General features: G+C 41.4%; 1 protein-coding gene across 2 annotated transcripts in view; it reads left to right on the forward strand.

Moving 5' to 3' along the window:
* The window catches only part of rgs9b (regulator of G protein signaling 9b), a 92,685-nt gene that overhangs the window by 66,295 nt on the left and 5,645 nt on the right, over positions 1 to 20,745 (forward strand). Inside the window, exons 12-17 of one of the 2 annotated variants that reach the window (XM_043715031.2) lie at positions 1,614 to 1,727; positions 1,897 to 2,012; positions 4,214 to 4,301; positions 8,363 to 8,501; positions 9,147 to 9,232; positions 10,014 to 10,137. In XM_043715031.2, the coding sequence (XP_043570966.1) occupies positions 1,614 to 1,727; positions 1,897 to 2,012; positions 4,214 to 4,301; positions 8,363 to 8,501; positions 9,147 to 9,232; positions 10,014 to 10,137 (667 nt within the window). The remainder of the gene's footprint in view (positions 1 to 1,613; positions 1,728 to 1,896; positions 2,013 to 4,213; positions 4,302 to 8,362; positions 8,502 to 9,146; positions 9,233 to 10,013; positions 10,138 to 20,745) is intronic. The other variant, XM_088000724.1, reaches the window with a different exon arrangement.

Below are 20,745 nucleotides of genomic sequence, written 5' to 3' on the forward strand. Positions count from 1 at the left end.
CTCCCACGTTGACTAAGGTTTTGGACGGTCATCTCCTTGTGTTGCTTGGTACCATTTTTTTTTGCCGGACAATCACTCCTGTGATGATTTATTACATTCAAGGTGTCACGTAAATACAAACTGTTATTTTTGATGTCGGTTAAAGTTCAATTTGATACACACGTTTTATAGTTACATAACTGGGTCTGCTTTATGGATATTTTCTGATCAATCTATTCAGGGATGTTACTACACATCTCTGGAGCAGATGGGTCCCAGTCCTCCTGGCTTAGAGTAGGGGCACTACCACTACACCATAAAAGCCTTCGGTCTGCTTTATACAATTTAAGATTTTATTTTAAATTTAATCTATTTTTGTAATCAACCTGTTCAGAGATTTTAATACACACCTCTGGAGCAGGTGGCATTTGAACTTGGGCCTCCTAGTCTAAGGATAGGGATACTGCCACTGTGCCACAAAGAGGACTCAATTTTCTTTTATTTAACATATTGTTCCAATCAAACCATTCAGAAACTTTATTACACACCTCTAGAGCACATAGGCCCTGAATCTGGGCCTCCTGATCCAGGAGGTAGGAACCACAAAAGTGCCCCCCCACTCAAGGATAATGGGCTCTGGTGATGATTTCCAGTGGGTGGACCATTGCCTGTTACCAAGGCAACTCATACTCAATGAGCTCCATGGTGATTAGTGATTTTCCCCATTGGGCCTTGTAGGATTTATCACACCCCCCCCAAACAAAATCTGAAGGTTCCCTCTTGCTCCCGTGATGAAGGGGGGGCCCATGGCCCCATTCCTGTTGCTTTCCAGGTCTGATCAATCGAAGGTCACTGCAGGGGGTTTGTTCTCGGTGGCGTGTCCCTCAAAACTGTCACCTCTGTGGATTTAATTAGACATTCCCCATTTTAGGGGTCACCTTATAGAGGTTTATAAAATCATGAGGGGTATAGATAAAGTGAATGGCAGGTGTCTTTTCCCTTGATGGGGGAGTTTCAAGGCGAGGGGGATCATTTTTAAGGTGAGAGGAGAAAGATTTAAAAAAGGCATGAACGGCAATTTTTCTACACAGAGAGTGGTTTGTGTGTGGAATGAACATCCAGAGGATGTGGTGGTTGCAGGTACAGTTACAATGTTTGAAATACATTTGGATAAATACATGAATAAAAAAGCTTTGAAGGAATATGAACCAAGTGCAAGCAGGTGGGACTAGTTTAGTTTGGGATTATAGTCAGTATGGACTGATTGGACCAAAGAATCTGTTTCCATGCCTTATGACTCTATGACAATCACTCTATAACCATACACATACACATTTATAGAACCATAGAGATGTACAGTACAGAAACAGACTCTGATCCAACTCATCCATGCTGACCAGATATCCTAAATTAATCTAGTTCCATTTACCAGATTTGGCCCCTATCCTGCTAAACTCTTCCTATTCATGTACCCAGGTGAAAAATTGATGCAAAAAACATGATAACAAGTTGTGTACATTTGCACAATATTTAACACAGGTATATATTCTACATATTGTCTCTACAATATCTATAGTGTTTATTATATTATGTTGCACTAAACATCAATTTTTTTATAAAATCCTTTCCTCCAGAATGATGAAATACTGTGAGCAGTATTTTACCCATGACCCTATAATGTCAGGATGCCTCCCCAGCAATCCTTGGCTCACTGATGACACAACATTTTGGGAACTCAACACTCCAATGTAAGTGCTCAGGCTGTCATGCTAAAGTTAGAAACCCTAGAAAGTGATGCTTCCTTTTATCTGCATTATAGCACAGCAATCTAATCCTTTCCAAAGAGGGGACTTGCTTTGCTGTTCAGAGGTGACTGATAACTGCCACCTTTTGTTTTGCTGTCGGGTTCGGCTGCAGGGCGGATAACCCAACAAAGCTGCGAGTGGAGCGCTGGACCTTTAGCTTCGCGGAGCTAATGAGGGATCTCAGAGGCCGTCAGAATTTTGAGCTGTTCCTCAAAAAGGAATTCAGCGGTACGTGAGGGCAGATGTTGTCAGGACTAGCTCAAACATACATAATGGGATGTGATGTTCTCTGAGTGTCTGGTGACTGATGGGTTAATTTATTTGAGGGGTCTATCCATTGGGGTATGAAATTGGGAAAGATGGTTGTAAACTGGTGAGGCAGCAAGTGCAGCAGGAATGGCTTCCTATTGGTCTCTGTTTCTCATGTTGTTAAAGAAGGTGGGAAGACTTGGGATATGGACTACAAAGTGTTAGGGTGAATAATGTTATACATATGACTTAGGAGCAGGAGTAGGCCATTCAGCCCCTCAAGCCTGACCTTCAATTTAGAGTCACAGAGCTGTACAGAATAGAAACAGACCCTTCGGTCCAACTCGTCCATGCCGACCAGATATCCTAAATAGATCTAGTTTAATTTGCCAGCATTTGGCCCGTTTCCCTCCAAACTCTTCCTATTCATGTACCCATTCAGATTCCTTTTAAATGCTGTAATTGTACCAGCTTCCACCACTTCCTCTGGCAGCTCATTCCATACATGCACCACCCTCTGCATGAACAAGTTGCCTCTTAGATTCTTTTTAAATCTTTCCCTTCTCACTTTAAACATATCCCCTCTACTTCTGGGCTCCCCACATAAGACTGATCTAATTGTGATCTTACTTTCCTGCTTACCCCCCATAATCTTCGACTCCCTTGTCAGTCAAGAGACCATCGAAGTCAAGCCTTATAAAATGGACAATAACCCAACCTCCACTGCTTTCTGGAGAAGAGAATTTCCCAGACCAATCAGGGAAAACAATTATCTTTGTCTCCATTTTATTGTATATTTGGTCTAATTTTTTAAAATGTTTGCATTTTTTTTGCTGGCCAGTGCAGCATTTATTACCCATGCCTAATTACCCAGAGGGCATTATTGCTGTGGGTCTGGAGTCATTCATAGGCCAGACCAGGTAAGGACAGCCACTTCTCTTCCCTGAAGGAAATTAGTGAACCAAATCAGTTTTTATAGGAACTTGGGAAACATAGGAACAGCAGTAGGACATTGAGACCCTTAAGCCTGTCCCACCATTCAATAAGATCATGGCTGATCTGTGGCCTAACTGCATATTCTATGTTAGGCCCATATCTCTTTGTGCCCTTGCTTAAGAAAAAAGATTGTCTCAGATTTAAATTTAACAATGGAAGAAACATTGACCACCATTTGAGGAAAAGAGTTCCAAATTTCCACTACTCCTTGCGTTTGGACGTGCTTTCTAATTTCTCTCCTGCCCTCATTCTCAGACTATACCCAATGGATCTGGAATCTTCAACAAATAGAAATAATTTATCTTTATCCATCCTGTCTCTCCTTGTTAATATCCTGAAGACATCGATGTGACCATCCCCTTAACCTCCTAAATTCTTGAGAATAAAGGCCTAATTTGTCTAATCTTGTCATCCTTGTAACACTATGTTGAACTCCCTCTAGGGCCGAAACACCCTTCCTTTATGGTAATCAACAGTAGTTACATGATCGTCATGAGGCTAATATTTTATTAGATTCCGGTTTTGTTATCTGCCACATTGGAATGTGAACCCACTTCCTCAGAACATCAGCCTAGAATTCCACGTCCAGTGATACCACCATCTCCCCCTTTAGCTTTAATCTCCTATGTACTGACCATGAGTCCAAGATGCTCTCCTCAAAACTCTTTACATGCAGCATAGTGGATAAACACCTCCTGTTACAGACTCTGGTGGAGCTTCTGCCGCTTTCCAGATCTCAACATAATCATGTGGCAATCACGTGTCATTACTCCATAAGTTCTTACTCTTAAACAATGTCTCCAAGGTCTAAGCACTCCCAATTTAAAATTTAAGTTTTCATATATGTAATTTCGAATTCTAGGAAGAATGGTAATTGAGAAGCAATGCCTCAAATGGTTTTGAGAACATGGAATTCGCTGCCAGGGAATAATTGAGGTGATTTGAGTAGGTGTATTTAAGGAGAATCTAAACCTGTAGGAGAGAAGGACAGGCAGGGTTATAGTGACAGAGAGATAGCTGAGAAAGAGTGGCATGAGGCAGGGCCAATGGATTTGCTGTTGATTGTTTGAGCTGTATATTATTCATATTTTAAAATAGCTTATTATCTTCTGAACAATATCGAGTTATCTTGTGTGTATATCTATGGCGTGACAGATTGGTGAATCTTAATGTTTACATTTTAGGAGAGAACTTGGCATTCTGGGAAGCGTGCGAAGATTTAAAGCATGGAGAACAATCAAAGGTTAAAGAAAAAGCTGAGGAGATTTACAAGTGAGTTGCTGGGAAACATCCTCAACAATAACTACAACTCGCATTTATATAACACCTTTAATGGAGTGAAACATCTCAAGGCACTCCACAGGAAATTTATTTAACAAACTCTGACACTGTAACATGAGGAGTTATTAAGTCAGATGAACAAAATCCTGGTCAAAGAGTAGGCTTTCAGCAGCATTTTAAAGGAAGTGATGTAGAGAGGCAGAGTTTGAGGGAGAGAAATTCAGAGCCTAGGGCCTAAGTATCTGAAGGAATGGGAGTCAATGGTGGAGTAATGGACCGTTTCAGAGGCATTAATTGAAGTGTACAAAGATCTCAGAGAGTTATGGACTGGAGAAAGTTACAAAAGGGGAGATTGTCTCAGAAAGGTTTCTGAATTCAGGATCACAGAAGCCCAATTTGATCCTGGAGTGAAATGCTGTGTGACATGCTGGAAAAGAAGGTCGCAGTGCACTTTATTCAGGAGTCACCTAACTCCTTACAGCAGGTCCTCACTTAAAGTTGCAGCTCTGTTCCTGAAAATGGCAACTTTAAATGAAATAACTTTAAATGAAAGTTGGTTCTGCATAAGAATCAATGTTAAAGCCAGAGTTGGGTTCAGGTTGGGAAACTGCACCATGCATATCCAGTATATTTCCAGCTGAAATAACTTGTAAAATAAAATGAATCTCTGCAATATGTTACAGTATTTATTAAAAAAATACTCACCTATTGTTCTGTACTTTTAGATTGACCAGTCTCCATCTATTGGTAGACATTTGTCAGTGCAGGTGACCAGCTGACCAAGATTAGCTGCACCGACTAATGTCTATCAAGATACAGGCCAGGACTTCATAGTGGGACACATCAGCTAAGAACTCAACCAGGGTAAGGGAAGACATTGGTGAGGGCAAAAGACAGGCAGTGAACCAAGGGTGGGGGTGTAGGGGAGTGAAGCTAGAGTGGGAGAAGCAACTGAAGATCCCAGTACTTGCAACAGACTCTGGGAACTTTAAAAGGAACCAGCAATGGGTGATGGGGAAGGGTAGGAGAGATGGATTGTAAGACTGAGAGTAGGAATGGAAACATTGGGGAAGAGGTCATATACGCATTGCAGCAGGTCTGTGACAAGTCATATTAAAGCAAAAACAATGTTAAATTAATAACAAAAACATAAATTGCTGGAAAAGCTCAGTGGGTTTGGCATCATCTGTGAAGAGAAATCAGAGTTACTGTTTCGGGTTCGGTGACCCTCAGAACTAGTAAGGGTTTTGGGGAAGGGTCACTGGACATCTTGAAAAATGTCCATATTATAGAGGAGGGGTGCTGAATGTCTCAAAATGCATAAAAGTGAATAAATCCCCAGGACCTGATCAGGTGTACCCTAGAACTCTGTGGGAAGCTAGGGAAGTGATTGCTGGGCCCCTTGCTGAGATATTTGTATCATCGATAGTCACAGGTGAGGTGCTAGAAGACTGGAGATTGGCTAACATGGTGCCACTATTTAAGAAAGGTGGTAATAAAAAGCCAGGGAACTATAGACCGGTGAGCCTGACATTGGTGGTGGACAAGTTGTTGGAGAGAGCCTTGAAGGACAGGATTTACATGCATTTGGAAAGGCAAGGACTGATTATGGCTAGTCAGTGTGGTTTTGTGCATGGGAATTCATTTCTCACAAACTTGATTGAGTTTTTTGAAGAACTAACAAAGAGGATTGATGAGGGCAGAGTTGTGGGTGTGATCTATGTGGACTAGAATAAGGTATTCGACAAGATCTTTCGACTGGTTAGCAAGGTTAGATCTCATGGAATACAGAGAGAACTAGCCATTTGGATACAGAACTGGCTCAAAGGTAGAAGACAGAGGGTGGTGGTGGAGGGTTGCTTTTCAGTTTGGAGGCCTGTGACCAGTGGAGTGCCACAAGGATCGGTGCTGGGTTCGCTGCTCTTCGTCATTTATGTAAATGATTTGAATGTGAACATAGGATATATAGTTAGTAAGTTTGCAGATGACACCAACATTGGAGTTGTGGACAGTGAAGAAGGTTACCTCAGATTAGAATGGGATCTTGATCAGATGGGCCAATGGGCTGAGGAGTGGCAGATGGAGTTTAATTTAGATAAATGTGAGATGCTGCATTTTGGAAAAGCAAATCAGAGAAGGACTTAGACAATTCATGGTAAGCTCCTGGGGAGTGTGCTGAACAAAAAGATCTTGGAGTGCAGGTTCATCCTTCCCTGAAAGTGGAGTTGCAGTTAGATAGGATAGTGAAGAAGGCATTTGGTATGCTTTCCTTTATTAGACAGAGCATTGAGTATCGGGATTGAGAGGTCATGTTTTGGCTGTACAGGACATTGGTTAGGCCACTTGTGGAATGTCGTGTGCAATTCTGGATTCCCCCCTATCAGGAGGATGTTGTGAAACTTGAAGGGGTTCAGAAAACATTTACAAGGATGTTGCCAGGATTGGAGGATTTGCTGGGGCTGTTTTCCCTGGAGCATTGGAGGCTGAGGGGTGACCTTATAGAGGGTTATAAAATCATGAGGAGCACGAATAGGGTAAATAGGCAAGGTATTTTCCCTGGGGTGGATGAGTCCAGAACTAGACGGCATAGGGTGAGGGGGGAAAGATTTAAAAGGGACCTAAGGGGCAACTTTTTCAACAGAGGGTGGTGCGTGTATGGAATGAGCTGCCAGAGGATGTGGTGGAGGCTGGTACAATTGCAATATTTAAAAAGCATCTGGATGGATATATGAATAGGAATAATTTAGAGGGATATGGGCCAAGTGCTGGCAAATGGAACTAGATTAGGTCAGGATATCTGGTCAGCATGGATGAGTTGGACTGAAGGGTCTGTTTCCGTGCTGTACATCTCTGTGACTCTATGACCCGCAATGTTAACTCTGATTTTTCTTCACAGATGCTGCCAGATTTGATGAGCTTTTCCAGCAACTTGTTTTTGTTTGATTTACAGCATCCATGATTCTTTCAGTTAAATTAATGTTTTGATGCTACTTTATTAATGATGCTGAAGTGGGAACTTGAGGTACTTATATTGAATTACTTTGCTTCAATGAAAAAATTGCAGTGTAAATCCTGCCAGAGAGACAATCATAACCTGGCAGAGGGTAAAAGGATAAAGAATAGCATAACATTAATTTTAAACTAATAAGGAAGAATAAAGTATAACGGAGGGATTAGTCTCTTGACTGAGTCAAATGTTCAAGTCACACTCCAGAGGTAGGAGAAAGTGAGGTCTGCAGATGCTGGAGATCAAAGTTGAAACTTTATTGCTGGAACAGCACAGCAGGTCAGGCAGCATCCAGGGAACAGGAGATTCGACGTTTCGGGCACAGGCCCTTCTTCAGAAATGGCCTGAAGAAGGGCCTGTGCCCGAAACGTCGAATCTCCTGTTCCCTGGATGCTGCCTGACCTGCTGTGCTGTTCCAGCAATAAAGTTTCAACACTCCAGAGGTATCAGCACAACGTCTAGGCTGTAGTGTAGGACTGAGGGAGGTTTGCACTGTTGGAGGTTCTGGTTGTCACATTGAGATGTTAAATCAAGATGCCATATGTCCTCTCAATAGAATGTAAAAGATTCCACAGCACGTTGTAAGATTGGGGAGTTGTGAGAATTATATGTGCTCAAATTGGCTGTTGTATTTCCAGCATTTCAAAACCATTTGCTCTTGGAAAGGCTGTCCTGATATCTGCTAATGTGCACCAATAGCATATTCTTGAGAAAGGAACAATAGTTACACATTATGCAGGAAAGCATAAGCCAATTTAGATGCAGTAATCATTGAACTGTTGAACTGTTGAACTAAGGTATTAGATTAGTGGCCAGTCTATTCGTTTCTGTAAGCCTTATTAAAAGGGTTCAGAGGACTTTGCTGAGTTGTTAATGATTGCAGGAGCAGCAATTATTTCTGCACAGGAAATATCACCTTCTTTCTTGCACCTCTTAGCCCACAGCCTAAACTTAATGATAGCATGTTAACAAACACGAGCAGCCTGCAGTAAATGTTTCTTATGACTTGCAAAAAACTCACTGATGTAGATCTCTTTTACTCTAGAACATTCCTGGCACAGGGTGCAAGGCGTTGGATTAACATTGATGGGAGAACCATGGAGATTACTGTGAAAGGCCTGCAACACCCACACCGTTATGTGCTGGATGCTGCACAGACTCACATCTACATGCTGATGAAAAAGGTCAACCATTCTTTTGTCTTTCTCTTGGCAGGTTTTCCAGTCTTGTCATATTGTGACCCCTGAGTACCCAGTTTTAACGGGTAGGCAGATGCATCAGTATTGCCCATTTTCTTCTCAATAACATAACTCCTGATCAAGATCTCAAGGTGAACAAAAGGGCAGCTTTTTGATGAGCAGGTTAAGACCCCATACAACGTAGGGGTGGAAGTAGGCCATTCAGCCCATTGAGTCTGCTCCCCCACTCAATGAGATCATGGCTGCTCTGATAATCCTCAACTCCACTTTCCTGCCTTTTCCCCACAACTCATGATTCTCTTCCTGGTTAAAAATCTATCTCTGGATTGAATATACTTAATGACCCAGCCTCGACATCTCTCTGCTGTAAGGAGTTTCACAGATTCACTTCCTCCTGAGACAAGAAATTCCTCCTCATTTCTGTTTTAAATGAGTGAGCCCTTATTCTGAGATTATGCTCTTGAGTCCCAGACTATCCCACAGGGGAAACGATCTCTCTGTGCTTACCCTGTGAAGTCCTCTAAGAATCTTACATGTTTCCATAAGGTCACCCCTCATTGTTCTAAACTGCAGTAAGTTGAATTTCATGCTGACACACTTGCCTCACTACTCCTTGTTTCTCATACACAGGATTCATACCCTCGTTTCTTAAGATCCCCCATTTATAAGGAGATGCAGAGTAAGGCTCTTATTCCTGAAGAGACCAAGCCAAAAAGGTGAGTATCGCAGTGTTTCCACTCTTAGACTAGTCACATTAAACTGGCATTGAGTTATGATTTTGGATACAATGTCTGACAGGGCAATAGAAGCAAGTTTAGTAGAAACTTACAAATGAAAACTTTTAAAATCTGCTGGCTATGGGCAAAGAGCAGGGAGAGTGGGATAAATTGAATAACTTTCAAAGAACTATTACAGGTTGATGGGCCTATCAACAAGGAGAAAGTGAGGACTGCAGATGCTGGAGACCAGAGTTGAAAAGCGTGGTGCTGGAAAAGCGCAGCAGGCCAGGCAGCATCCGAGGAGCAGGAGAATCGATGTTTCAGGCATAAGCCCTTCTTCAGGAATGAGGCTGGTGTGCCAAGAGGGCTGAGATAAAAGGCCTATCAACAAGTCATTTGTCTGCTTATCCTTTATTTTCTCTCTTTCTCTCTCTGTCTCTCTCTCTCTCTCTCTCTGTTGTTTCTAGTTCTGAAGGAGGATCATAAGAGTTGAAACAGATGCTGCCAGACCTGCTGAGTTTCTTTGGCAATTTGTTTTTGTTTGTTTCAGATCCTCGTAGTTCTTTGTTTTATTCTTGCACAGCTGCAGCTCAATTCGATGAATATACCAGAGGCCAGGGATTTCTGATGTATATACCATAGTTGTCGATTATTAACTAACTCCCACCAGTGCAGGCAGTGGGCTGAGTTGTTTATCTGTCATAAATAGGTGTACAAACACAGAAGGAACAATGAGATTTTTCATGCCTGTTAAATGATGATATTTTGTTGTTTTCAGTAACTTTCCCTTCATGAAGAGACACAGACGCTCCAGTCCGAGTCCTGTCATCTTGCGGCAGCTCGAGCAGGAGGCCAGAGCGAAAGCAGCTGCCAGTGGCCCGAAGGTGGTCGATATTACACAGGTTATGAGCAAGTTAGATCGCAGGAACCAGCTGAAACAGGAGCCTTCCAAACAAGAAGCATAGGAAAGACCTTCAGGAAATGCTAAACCATCACCTCTGCAAAATGTCTAACAAATTAACCACTTAACACAGACAGGGCATTTAATCAGAACTCGAAGTATGAGAGGATGGGGCACTAGCACTTGCTGAGCTGTCATATTGTTTCATTGTGACATCCCTCCCCTCCCCTCCAGCATCTCCTTTTCTGCCCATCTTTCTGCTCCACCAAACTCTTCCCCTTCACATCCCACCTCTGCCCTTCATACCACTCCTTCCAACCTCCCATCCATCTCCCTTCTTGCCCCCCTCTTGCCTTTCAGCCCCACCTTCCTGTGCAACACCCCACAGTGGGTAAGGAAAATTCTAGGCAATTTCACTCAGGTGTTGTTTGTAAATGACACACTGTTCACACGGGATAAAATTGTTTGCTAATCCTTTATATTTCTTGTTTGCCAATCACGATTTTAAAAACTCACTCACAGGATGTGACTAGCCAGGCCAGCATTTATTGCCCAACCTTCCTTATGCAAAAGGGTAGTTAACAGTCAACCACATTGCTGTGAGTCTGGAGTCAGATGTATGCCAGACTGGGAAAGGGCAGCAGTTTGGTTTCCTAGAAGGCAGACGGCTTTTTCCTTGACAATCAGCAATACGGTCATCATTAGACTCTTAATTCCAGATTTTTAATTGGAATAAAATTCCACCATTTGCTAATTTGGGATTTGAACCCAGGTCCCAAGGCATTACCTAGGTTTGTGGATGAATACCACTAGGCTGTCTCCATCCACATTTATGGTGAAGTGCATCATCACTTCACTTGCATGAAACAGTTTTGTGGAAAACTTCTTCTTAACATACTACAAGATCCACAGCATTCCCAGTTACCAGTTATAAATCCTTTCACCATTAAGAGCAAATACATATAGGCAGTGGGGATCTATTTATTTTTATTTATTTATTCAGTCATGTGGCATGGTTGTCGCTACCTGAGTCAGCATTTTTTGCCCATCCCTAATTGCCCCTTGAGAAGGTGGTGGGTGAGCTGCCACCTTGAACCACTGCATTCCATGTGCTGTAGATTGACCCATAATGCCATTTGGGAGGAAGTTACAAGATTTTGACTGAGTGTCACTGAGGCTTAGCCCTTTATGTTACACAAGGAACCTTATTGACCTCCAACTCAATGAAATGAGGCATCTATTAGTTTTATTACCACCCAGCCCAAATGCCATTCTGCGATGAATATACTCAATGTCACTTTGCCTTTGGAAAAGTGTTTGCCCAGGTCAACAGGCTTTCTGACAGGGGAGGAAGAGAATCAGCTTTCGGGAAATTCCCGGTGATTGCCTTGAGCAGTGGATTCCAGGTTAATTATTGTATACTTATAAAATACCTCCTCTCGTCTGACAAAAGCATCTCAAAGCACCTGTTATAAGTGATTACAGTAATTATGTAACGCAGTCACTGTTAGTATGTGAAAAAAGGCAGCAAGCCATTGTGCATTCAACAATATCCTGCAAAGGCCAGTAAGAGGAATGAGTATTTCACTCATTCTTTGGTCATTAAACCTTTGCCACAACACTGAAAAGATTCCATTCACTGAGATTCTTTAACCTTTACTGAAATGGCCAGACTGGGCCTCAGTTTCACCTGAAGGACTAGATTAGCCCTCGAACCCAAACTCAGGAGCAAGAGTCTGTGATCCCAGCTGAAGCTAAACGGTAATTTTTTAAGCATGAGGTCCCAGCACAGAGCTTTGTCCTTTAGAAACAGGTTCTGTGCAAGTAATTTTCTGCCTGATGTATATTGGCAGGAAGGCTGCAAAATCAGCCTTAATGCTAGCTTTTGCTTGACAATACTTTTATGTGAAGCACCTTGGTATGTTTTACCCTCAGTAAAAACAAAATTAAAAGTACAAGTTGTTGCTCTCAGTACAACTGCACCAACAACATGTCATTTAGATTTCAGCTGCATAATTTGCTTTGCAGGGATTGTCAAAGAATTATTTTCATGCAAGCAGTGTCCCATTATCAAATTGTTCATTGAGATTGATTGATGCATTTGGTTTTCTATTGGTTTTCATGTGTAGCCCAACCTTCCCAGTTCCTTACACCACCATTCTGTCTATCCAACCACCTCGCATACCGGCCTGCATCCCCTCCCATAAACCATACCATGACACACCTCAGCTTTCAAGAATCTCCACAATCACAAGCCCATCACCATCTCATATTTCTACATTTCCCTTCGAGTCCTGAGTATGTGCCTATCTGAAACCATACCAGTTAATGTCTATGCAAATTTAAATAATGGCTACTGAAAACACAGGAGCCAGTGATAGTTGATGTACAAGCTGAAGATTTTGCTGTTTATTGGTGAGATCTAATATTATGTGTCTTCAGCTCATTATTTTAGACCCTGCATTGGTGGGTGGAGGGATTCTGAAGGTGGGTCTTTACAAATCTACTCCTCACACACATTGCTGGACAGGCAACTTAGCGACAAGAAGACTAATAGATGGCCTTTATATCTAGATAATTAGGGTTCAAGGACACAGAATTTATGCTGTAGTTATTAAAAAAAATGCTGGTTAAACCCCAATTGGAATACTGTGAGCAGATCTAGGCACCACAACTTAGGAAGGATTGCTTTGGAGGGAGCAATGTAGGCTTACAATAATGATATCAGGTCTTCAGGGTTAAGTTGTGAGGAAACATTGTACAAATTAGGTTTGGTTTCTGTAGAATTTAGAAGGTTAAGGGTGATCTGTTCGAAGTCTTCAATATACTAACAGGAAATGTCAGGGCAGTTAAAAATAAACTATTTCCACTGGTTGGGGATTCCAAAGTTAGGGAACGGGCAATGTAAAAATTAGGGCTGGACCATTCAGGCAGGATGTTAGGAAGCACTTCTACACACAAAGGGAGGTAGAGGATTGGAACTCTCTCCCACAAACAGCAGCTAATGCTCGGCCAGTTGTTAATTTTAAATCTGAGATGGATTTTTTTTTGTTAAGCATAGGTATTAAGGGATATGGGCCAAAGGCAGGTATGTGGAGTTAGGCCACAGATCAGTGGAACAGGCTTGAGGGGATGAATGGCCTACTCTGGTTCCAATGTATGGAAAAGTTCAACCTGGTCACATGGCTCATTGACATCTCAGGGGAGCTGTAAAGTAATGGGTACCAGGTCTCAAGGGCTGATGAGAAGGGGAGCAGAAAAATATTCTCCAAAAAAAATCATAAAAATAAAGAATAACAATTGCACTTAAAAATCTAGTGACAGAATGCAATATAAATACAGGTGTAGATTAATTACCTAGCCCATCTCAAGTCTTAAATGTGAAATTGTGTCAAGTTTATTAACATCCCAATGCTGCTGTCAAGATAAATGCTTGTTTTACGAAAATTAGCTATGAACAACTTCAGTCATACCTTTTAGATAATTTCTGTCTGTTAGTTACTAAAGCTGTGACACAGTGAGAATAAGTTAACAAGCTGAAACAACATAGGTTATGGCAGTCTTGTACTCAGGTTTTTGCCTCATGATCATGGAAACTCAGCACAAAACCAGAGCAACCAAATGCTGCTCTTGTACAGAGGCCACTTCACACAAAACCTCACAGCGTAGTTTGATGTTCAGGTGGGTGTGAGGCACTGTTGGCACTGCTGACACTCCTCAAACTTTGCATGAACATTTTCCATTGTCCCTGCAGTGGTGTTGAGAATTTTGGACATTTGCTGTACTGAGAGTGTGAACTGTCTGCGGTGAGTGAGGGAAGACTACTTAAGCCATCAGAGATTATCAGCAACCGTCTCTATAGTGACATATCTTCAGATCTTCCACTGTATGTGTCTCATGACTCTGTCAACCCACATTCTTTAAGTAAAATGATTCAATATGTACGTCAGAAAGGAACCAAAGCGATATTAAAGTTAACAGCATTGTTTGTTGCTGCTGTTTTAAAATATTTCTTCTTGGCTGCACTATGAATACTTTTATTTAGGCAGTAATTACTATATAAGTGGTTGTACTAATAAAAGATATGGCTTGAGAACAGTTTAAATTATCTTGTAATTGTAAGCCAACAGCCCTGAATGTTTGAAGTCTTTAATATATAATTGTTGAGGGAATTTAATTTGTTTATTTCTCCCTCCTGCCTAATATCCAATAATTTTTATACCCATTGTATATAAATAGACTAGTTCTAGAGAAAGCAGGGGGCTTCTGTTTGATAGAATCAAATCACCACCTCAAATCGCAATTGTGTTTTGTTTCTGGAAATCGTTTAAAATAATTTATTCTTGTTATAAAAGATCTTTGTACTTGAATATGACGTTGGTTTGGGTATCCTGAAATTGTGGTTGAAACATCTGGTTGGGAGCAAGAGGGTCTGGAAAGAGTTATATCAAGTTTTTTCATCTCAAGCATATTCCCGTGGGTAGTCCGTGACAGTACACATTATTCACCATCAGTAGGAAAGACTCTCTGGCTTCAGCAGCCTCTCTCATGCTTCTGTTTTGAAAAGGTCATTGTGTTGGTCTCATTTCTGTCCCTTGCTGTTATTTAGGTAGCCCTGTCATCTTCCCGTCGGATATGCATAAACAGTCTTACATCTTTGTTTTTTACTTTTTGTGCAATGTTGTTAGTTTCTCAGTCACAATCTGCTCTGAAAATATCATATAACATAGTTAAGAGGTTCTGCAAACTTTACAAAGTAAACTAAGCTCACCATGATACTGATTCACTAAAATAAAAGTAAATCAAATTATAGGGTAGTATACTGTCCCACATACAAACTACAGAACATGCAGTAAGAATGAATTGCCTCTAAGAAAACACATAAGGAAGCTATACATAAGATAACACAGTGGTAATAGGAGGCTTTATAGAGTATAATCCATAGGTCATGAAGAGCTTTATATACAATACAGCAAACAGCTTCCTACAAGGCAACAAAAGATGTGGGAGGCTATTTATCAGATAAGAGTCTGTTATAATGCATCCATTCAGTTTTACAAACTCCAGAAACAGGCTCAAGTAATTTACCTGCATCATTACAACCTGTTTTGAGGCAAGTTTGAACTTATAGTGTTGGAGATATTTTATTCCAGTCTAATTGTCTGTGCAGTAAACAATCTTATAGTTTTAAACTAGTCAATCCAGCTTGTATTACTGGTTCAGCTGCAGTGATGACGTGCTGGAGTATGAGACTAAATCAGGGTGTTATTGAACAGGGAGAAGTTGGTTTTGTGATCCATATACCATGTAATTGCTGGTTACAGCTGGGTCACTGTGGCGTGGGAGGGAGCCGCAGAGCCCACCGTACCAGAGAGATTGGAGAGTAGCCAGTCCCTGAGTTGCTTTCTTGCAAAGCCCAATTTAACCAGAGCAACCACCTGGGGACAGGTTTCCTCAAAGCCAAAATTGGCATTAGTAAAACAAATAGGAGAATGAAGGGTTTGGACAAGTAACTGGAATTCCAGTATCCCACATGATTCATACCAAAGTGACAGTTACACAAGGTTATTGAAACAGATTGCTACTGTGATATATCCTTCAAACTGCCATGGTAATTTCTTGTTTTCATTGCATGTTGCAAACAAGAAATGACATTGCAGTTATTTTCACGGGTATGCTGCAAACAATCTAACCACTGTTATCAAAGGCTCCATCTTCCAGCAACAAGGTAAAATAGACGAAAGTGAGGACTGCAGATGCTGCAGTTTAGAGTCGAGTGTGTGGTGCTGGAAAAACACAGCAGGTCAGGCAGCATCCGAGGAGCGGGAGAATCGATGGTTCGGGCAAAAGCCCTTCATCAGAACTGAAGGAGTATTTATAACTATAGTGATTAGTGACAGTAACACAAGCTGAAATTTCTCATCAAAAATCTGAAAACATCCCAGAGACCTAATGATGTAGAAGGAGGCAGTCCCCCCCCCCCCCCCCCCTTCGAGTTCAATATACAAACACTGAATACGAAAGATCAACTGGTCAATACTGGTCCCATGTAACTATGATGCTTTGTGCCTCACTACGTATATATATATGGGGGAGGCAAAATAATGATATAAACTTAGTTCAACAAAGCTGAAAAATGTGGAAAATTCTTCTCTTAGGAAATAGCAAATGGTTCAAGAGAGCAGTCTGGGCCTGATTATTGTATTCATCCAAGATGATCTCTGACCCAGCCAACAATAGGAACAACCCTCAACTGAAGAAATTCCACAAATTACAGGCCCACAAACCCCTGACAAAAGAAACACCTTCTGACATCTAACCTAGTTCTGGTCTTAAAAACTAAAAACAAAATGCTGTAAATCTGAAAGAAACACAGAGAATGCTGGAAAATCTCAGCAAGTCCAACGGCTTCTGTAGAGAGAGAAACAGAGTTAACGTTTTGAGTCCAGTATGACTCTTCTTTAGGTTTGAATTTGGGAACTGAATTTTGACGAAGAGTCAGACCAGACTCGAAATATTAACTCTGTTGCTTTCTCCACAGAGGCTGCCAGACCTGCTGAGTTTCTCCAGCACTCTGTTTTATTTGGTCCTAAATGACATTATGTGATAAACACTGGACGTATGCTACACATGGTACTTTTAAAAACTAAATTCCACAAATTAGAGCTCCTCTGAAAGAGTGTGAGGTGGATTTTCAGAATGACGTCTCTTGTCTGCAGATCTTATTTCATGTTCATTTAATAAAAATAAAGTCGTATCAATCATTGCACATCTGCTTTGTGTGATTTCTGTTACGTCTGGATGATGTTGCGTCAAACTCAGGTTTATTCACGTTTGCTGTTGTGTGTTGCATTAAATCACTTCAAATCTGCTTCATTTTCATTGTGTCTTTCACGCACTGGTGATCAAAGATTCTTTTCATTCCATGAATGCCACCATTGTAGTTGATCTTGATCTGATGCCTTTTTGCATCTCTATTTGAAAATCTAACACCTACATTTTTCTTAGCAGAAACATTTTCCTAACCCTTTTGTGCAGGCTCTGATATTGCCTATATCAGTGGTTGACTTAGTATTTAGTATGCCTTCATCTTGCACTAAGCTGGAAATGATTAGAAAGCTCCAACTGATGATATGGTGAGTGACTGGACTGTTTTGGGACCCAATATCTTGGCTTTAAGGAAGGAAGGACGCCTGATGCTAAGAATGTGCCTATGCCATTCTACAATCAGATGCACTTGTGGCCCTGTCCTGCCACAATGGGTTTTTTTTGTAGGAAGTGGTTTTTGCTGTTATATCCTGTTGTTCACAATTTGGTGAGCTGATGTTGTCCTGAGCTGTGTGTAACTTGTTTTCCTTTTAATGGCTGTGCCAGAAATAGATTTCCTCTAAAAATGTAAAACTAAACTAGAGAATGAAAGAATGCAAGGGATTTTCCTTTTACGTAGTATCAAGTAATATAATCTTTGTCAATGCGTAAGAAAACAGAAGCTAAAATGGATAAAGGCAGCAAACGTTAATGAAAGGCAAATCATGCTTAATCAATCTACTGGAGTGTTTTGAGGATATAACTTCAAAAATTTTTGAAGATGTAAGGTCTAATAGATAAGGGAGAACCATCGGATGTGATCTGTTTGGATTTTCAGCAAGCTTTTGATAAGATGTTAATGAGCAAAGTTAAAACACCTTCTTTGAGGAGGTGACCAAGCATGTGGATGAGGGTAGAGCAGTGGATGTAGTGTACATGGATTTTAGTAAGGCATTTGATAAGGTTCCCCATGGTAGGCTTATGCGGAAAGTCAGGAGGCATGGGATAGAGGGAAATTTGGCCAGTTGGATAGAGAACTGGCTAACCGGTCAAAGTCAGAGAATGGTGGTAGATGGCAAATATTCAGCCTGGAGCCCAGTTACAAGTGGAGTTCCGCAGGGATCAGTTCTGGGTCCTCTGCTGTTTGTAATTTTTATTAATGACTTGGAAGAGGGAGTCGAAGGGTGGGTCAGTAAATTTGCAGACGATACGAAGATTGGTGGAGTTGTGGATAGTGAGGAGGGCTGTTGTCGGCTGCAAAGGGACTTAGATATGATGCAGAGCTGGGCTGAGGAGTGGCAGATGGAGTTCAACCCTGTCAAGTGTGAGGTTGTCCATTTTGGAAAGACAAATAAGAATGCGGAATACAGGGTTAACGGTAGGGTTCTTAGTGAGGTGGAGGAGCAGAGGGATCTTGGGGTTTATGTTCGTAGCTCTTTGAAAGTTGCCACTCAGGTGGATAGAGCTTGTAAGAAGGCCTATGGTGTATTAGCGTTCATTAGCAGAGGGATTGAATTCAAGAGTCGTGATGTTGCAGCTGTACAGGACCTTGGTTAGGCCACATTTGGAGTACTGCGTGCAGTTCTGGTCGCCTCACTTTAGGAAAGATGTGGAAGCTTTGGAGAGGGTGCAGAGGAGATTTACCAGAATGTTGCCTGGAATGGAGAATAGGTCGTACGAGGATAGGTTGAGAGTGCTAGGCCTTTTCTCATTGGAACGGCGAAGGATGAGGGGTGACTTGATAGAGGTTTATAAGATGATCAGGGGAATAGATAGAGTAGACAGTCAGAGACTTTTTCCCCGGGTACAACAGAGTGTTACAAGGTGACATAAATTTAAGGTGAAGGGTGAAAAGTATAGGGGGGATGTCAGGGGTAGGTTCTTTACCCAGAGAGTGGTGGGGGCATGGAATGCGCTGCCTGTGGGAGTGGCAGAGTCAGAATCATTGGTGACCTTTAAGCGGAAATTGGATAGGTACATGGATAGGTGCTTAAGCTAGGACAAATGTTCGGCACAACATCGTGGGCCGAAGGGCCCGTTCTGTGCTGTATTGTTCTATGTTCTATGTTCCACATGGAATGGAGGTAATATATTTTCATGGGTTAAGAATTGGTGGACAGGCAAGAGGCAAAGAGTGGGAAATAAATAGTTTTTTTCCTGAGTGGCAAGCAGTGACTAGTGGGGTACTACAAGGATCGGTGCTTGGGCCCAAACTTTTCATAATATATTTGAAAATTGCAATTTCCCGATGACATAAAACTGGACAGAATTATGAGTTATGAGGAGGTTGGAAGGAGACGTCATGGTGATTTAGACAAGTTGAGTCAGTGAGAAACACATGGCAGATGCAGTACAACATGGCTACATGCAGGTGTACACTTCAGAATACTGTAAATGGAAGAGTATCATTTAAATGATAATATATTGGAAAGTGTGAAAGTACAAAGGTATTAGGGTGTTCTGGCACACCAGTAAATGGAAATAGATAGACAGGTGCAGCAAGCAATTAGAAAGGTGTGTTGGCCTTCATTGCAAGAAGATTTGAGTTCAGAAGTAGGGAGGTTTTGCTTCAATTGGACAGGACCTTGGTGAGACTATACTTGGAGTGTTGCACAGAGTTTTGGTCTCCCTGTGTAAAAAAGGATATATTTGCCACACAGAGAGTGCAGTGGAAGTTCACTAGGCTGCTACTATAGATGGCAGGACTACCCTTTGAGGAAAGATTGGTTCGACTTGGCTTGTATTCACTGGAATTTAAAAGGATGAGAGGGGATTCTAACAGGCTGGACAGACTAGATGCAGAGAGGATGTTTTCACTAGTTGAGACATGCTCCTTAACTAGCTGTCTCCTCCACAACATCTCCATGCTCCTCCAACCCCCCCAAAACTCCCCAACTCCCCACTCTTCCTCAACATTCCAACTTTTCTGCTACCTCCTCCCCCAAAGCTCCTTAGCTTCCATAGTTCTCCTCAACTCCCAAAGTTCCTCAACTTCCTCACTCTTCCTGAAATCCCCAACACTCCTCAATCTCCCTAACTACTACTCAATCTCCTTAACCCTTTTCAGAATACCTTTCCAAGTCCTTCACAAGCCTTCCTCCAATGATCCACAACCTCCCTACTCCTCCTAAGCATCTCTACACTTCATGAACCTCCACCACTGCTCTACTCTGGTGCGATATAAAGTAATAGCAAATTCATAGCTAACTGTTGACAAAATACATAGATACTGAGTGCAGAGTAACAATTCTCTCTCGGAATTCATAATCCTTTCACATACTATAGGCAGATTATGATGTTTGAGTTCCTTCATTAATTTACAATCTTTGGATCAATTACAAATACCTAGTTACTGATCAGTTTTGGTAGATTAACACTACAGAAGGTTACATGCTACATAAACAGTCCAGAAGGATGTTGTAATTATTTGAATGTTAGAAACCAACATTCAAATCCATTACATTTCTCTTCTTTTTATTCAGACTGCTTTCAGAATTACGTATCAATAGAGCTCAATTGCCAGTGGAGGGACTTTATGTGATAGTGTGAAATGAGTGATGGTAACATTCATTATATATTTTCCCCCATTTTAACGTTCAGTGGATTTCTGACCAGAAACCTCACGTGATGGAACACATAAATGTCCATCAGTAGTTAGTGCTTATTATATGACAAAGTACACAACCACTGCTTGTCAATCATCTCTCTTGACTTCACACTGGGTCATATTCATACTGAATTTTCCAATGCATTTTGGGATCATGAAAAGTACTCTGTTTCTGACCTTATCATAGCGAGATCT

The sequence above is a fragment of the Chiloscyllium plagiosum genome, unplaced genomic scaffold, assembly GCF_037043375.1.
Source record: "Chiloscyllium plagiosum isolate Xiang-an unplaced genomic scaffold, Cpla_swu_hap1 HiC_scaffold_25, whole genome shotgun sequence".
NCBI lineage: Eukaryota > Metazoa > Chordata > Chondrichthyes > Orectolobiformes > Hemiscylliidae > Chiloscyllium > Chiloscyllium plagiosum.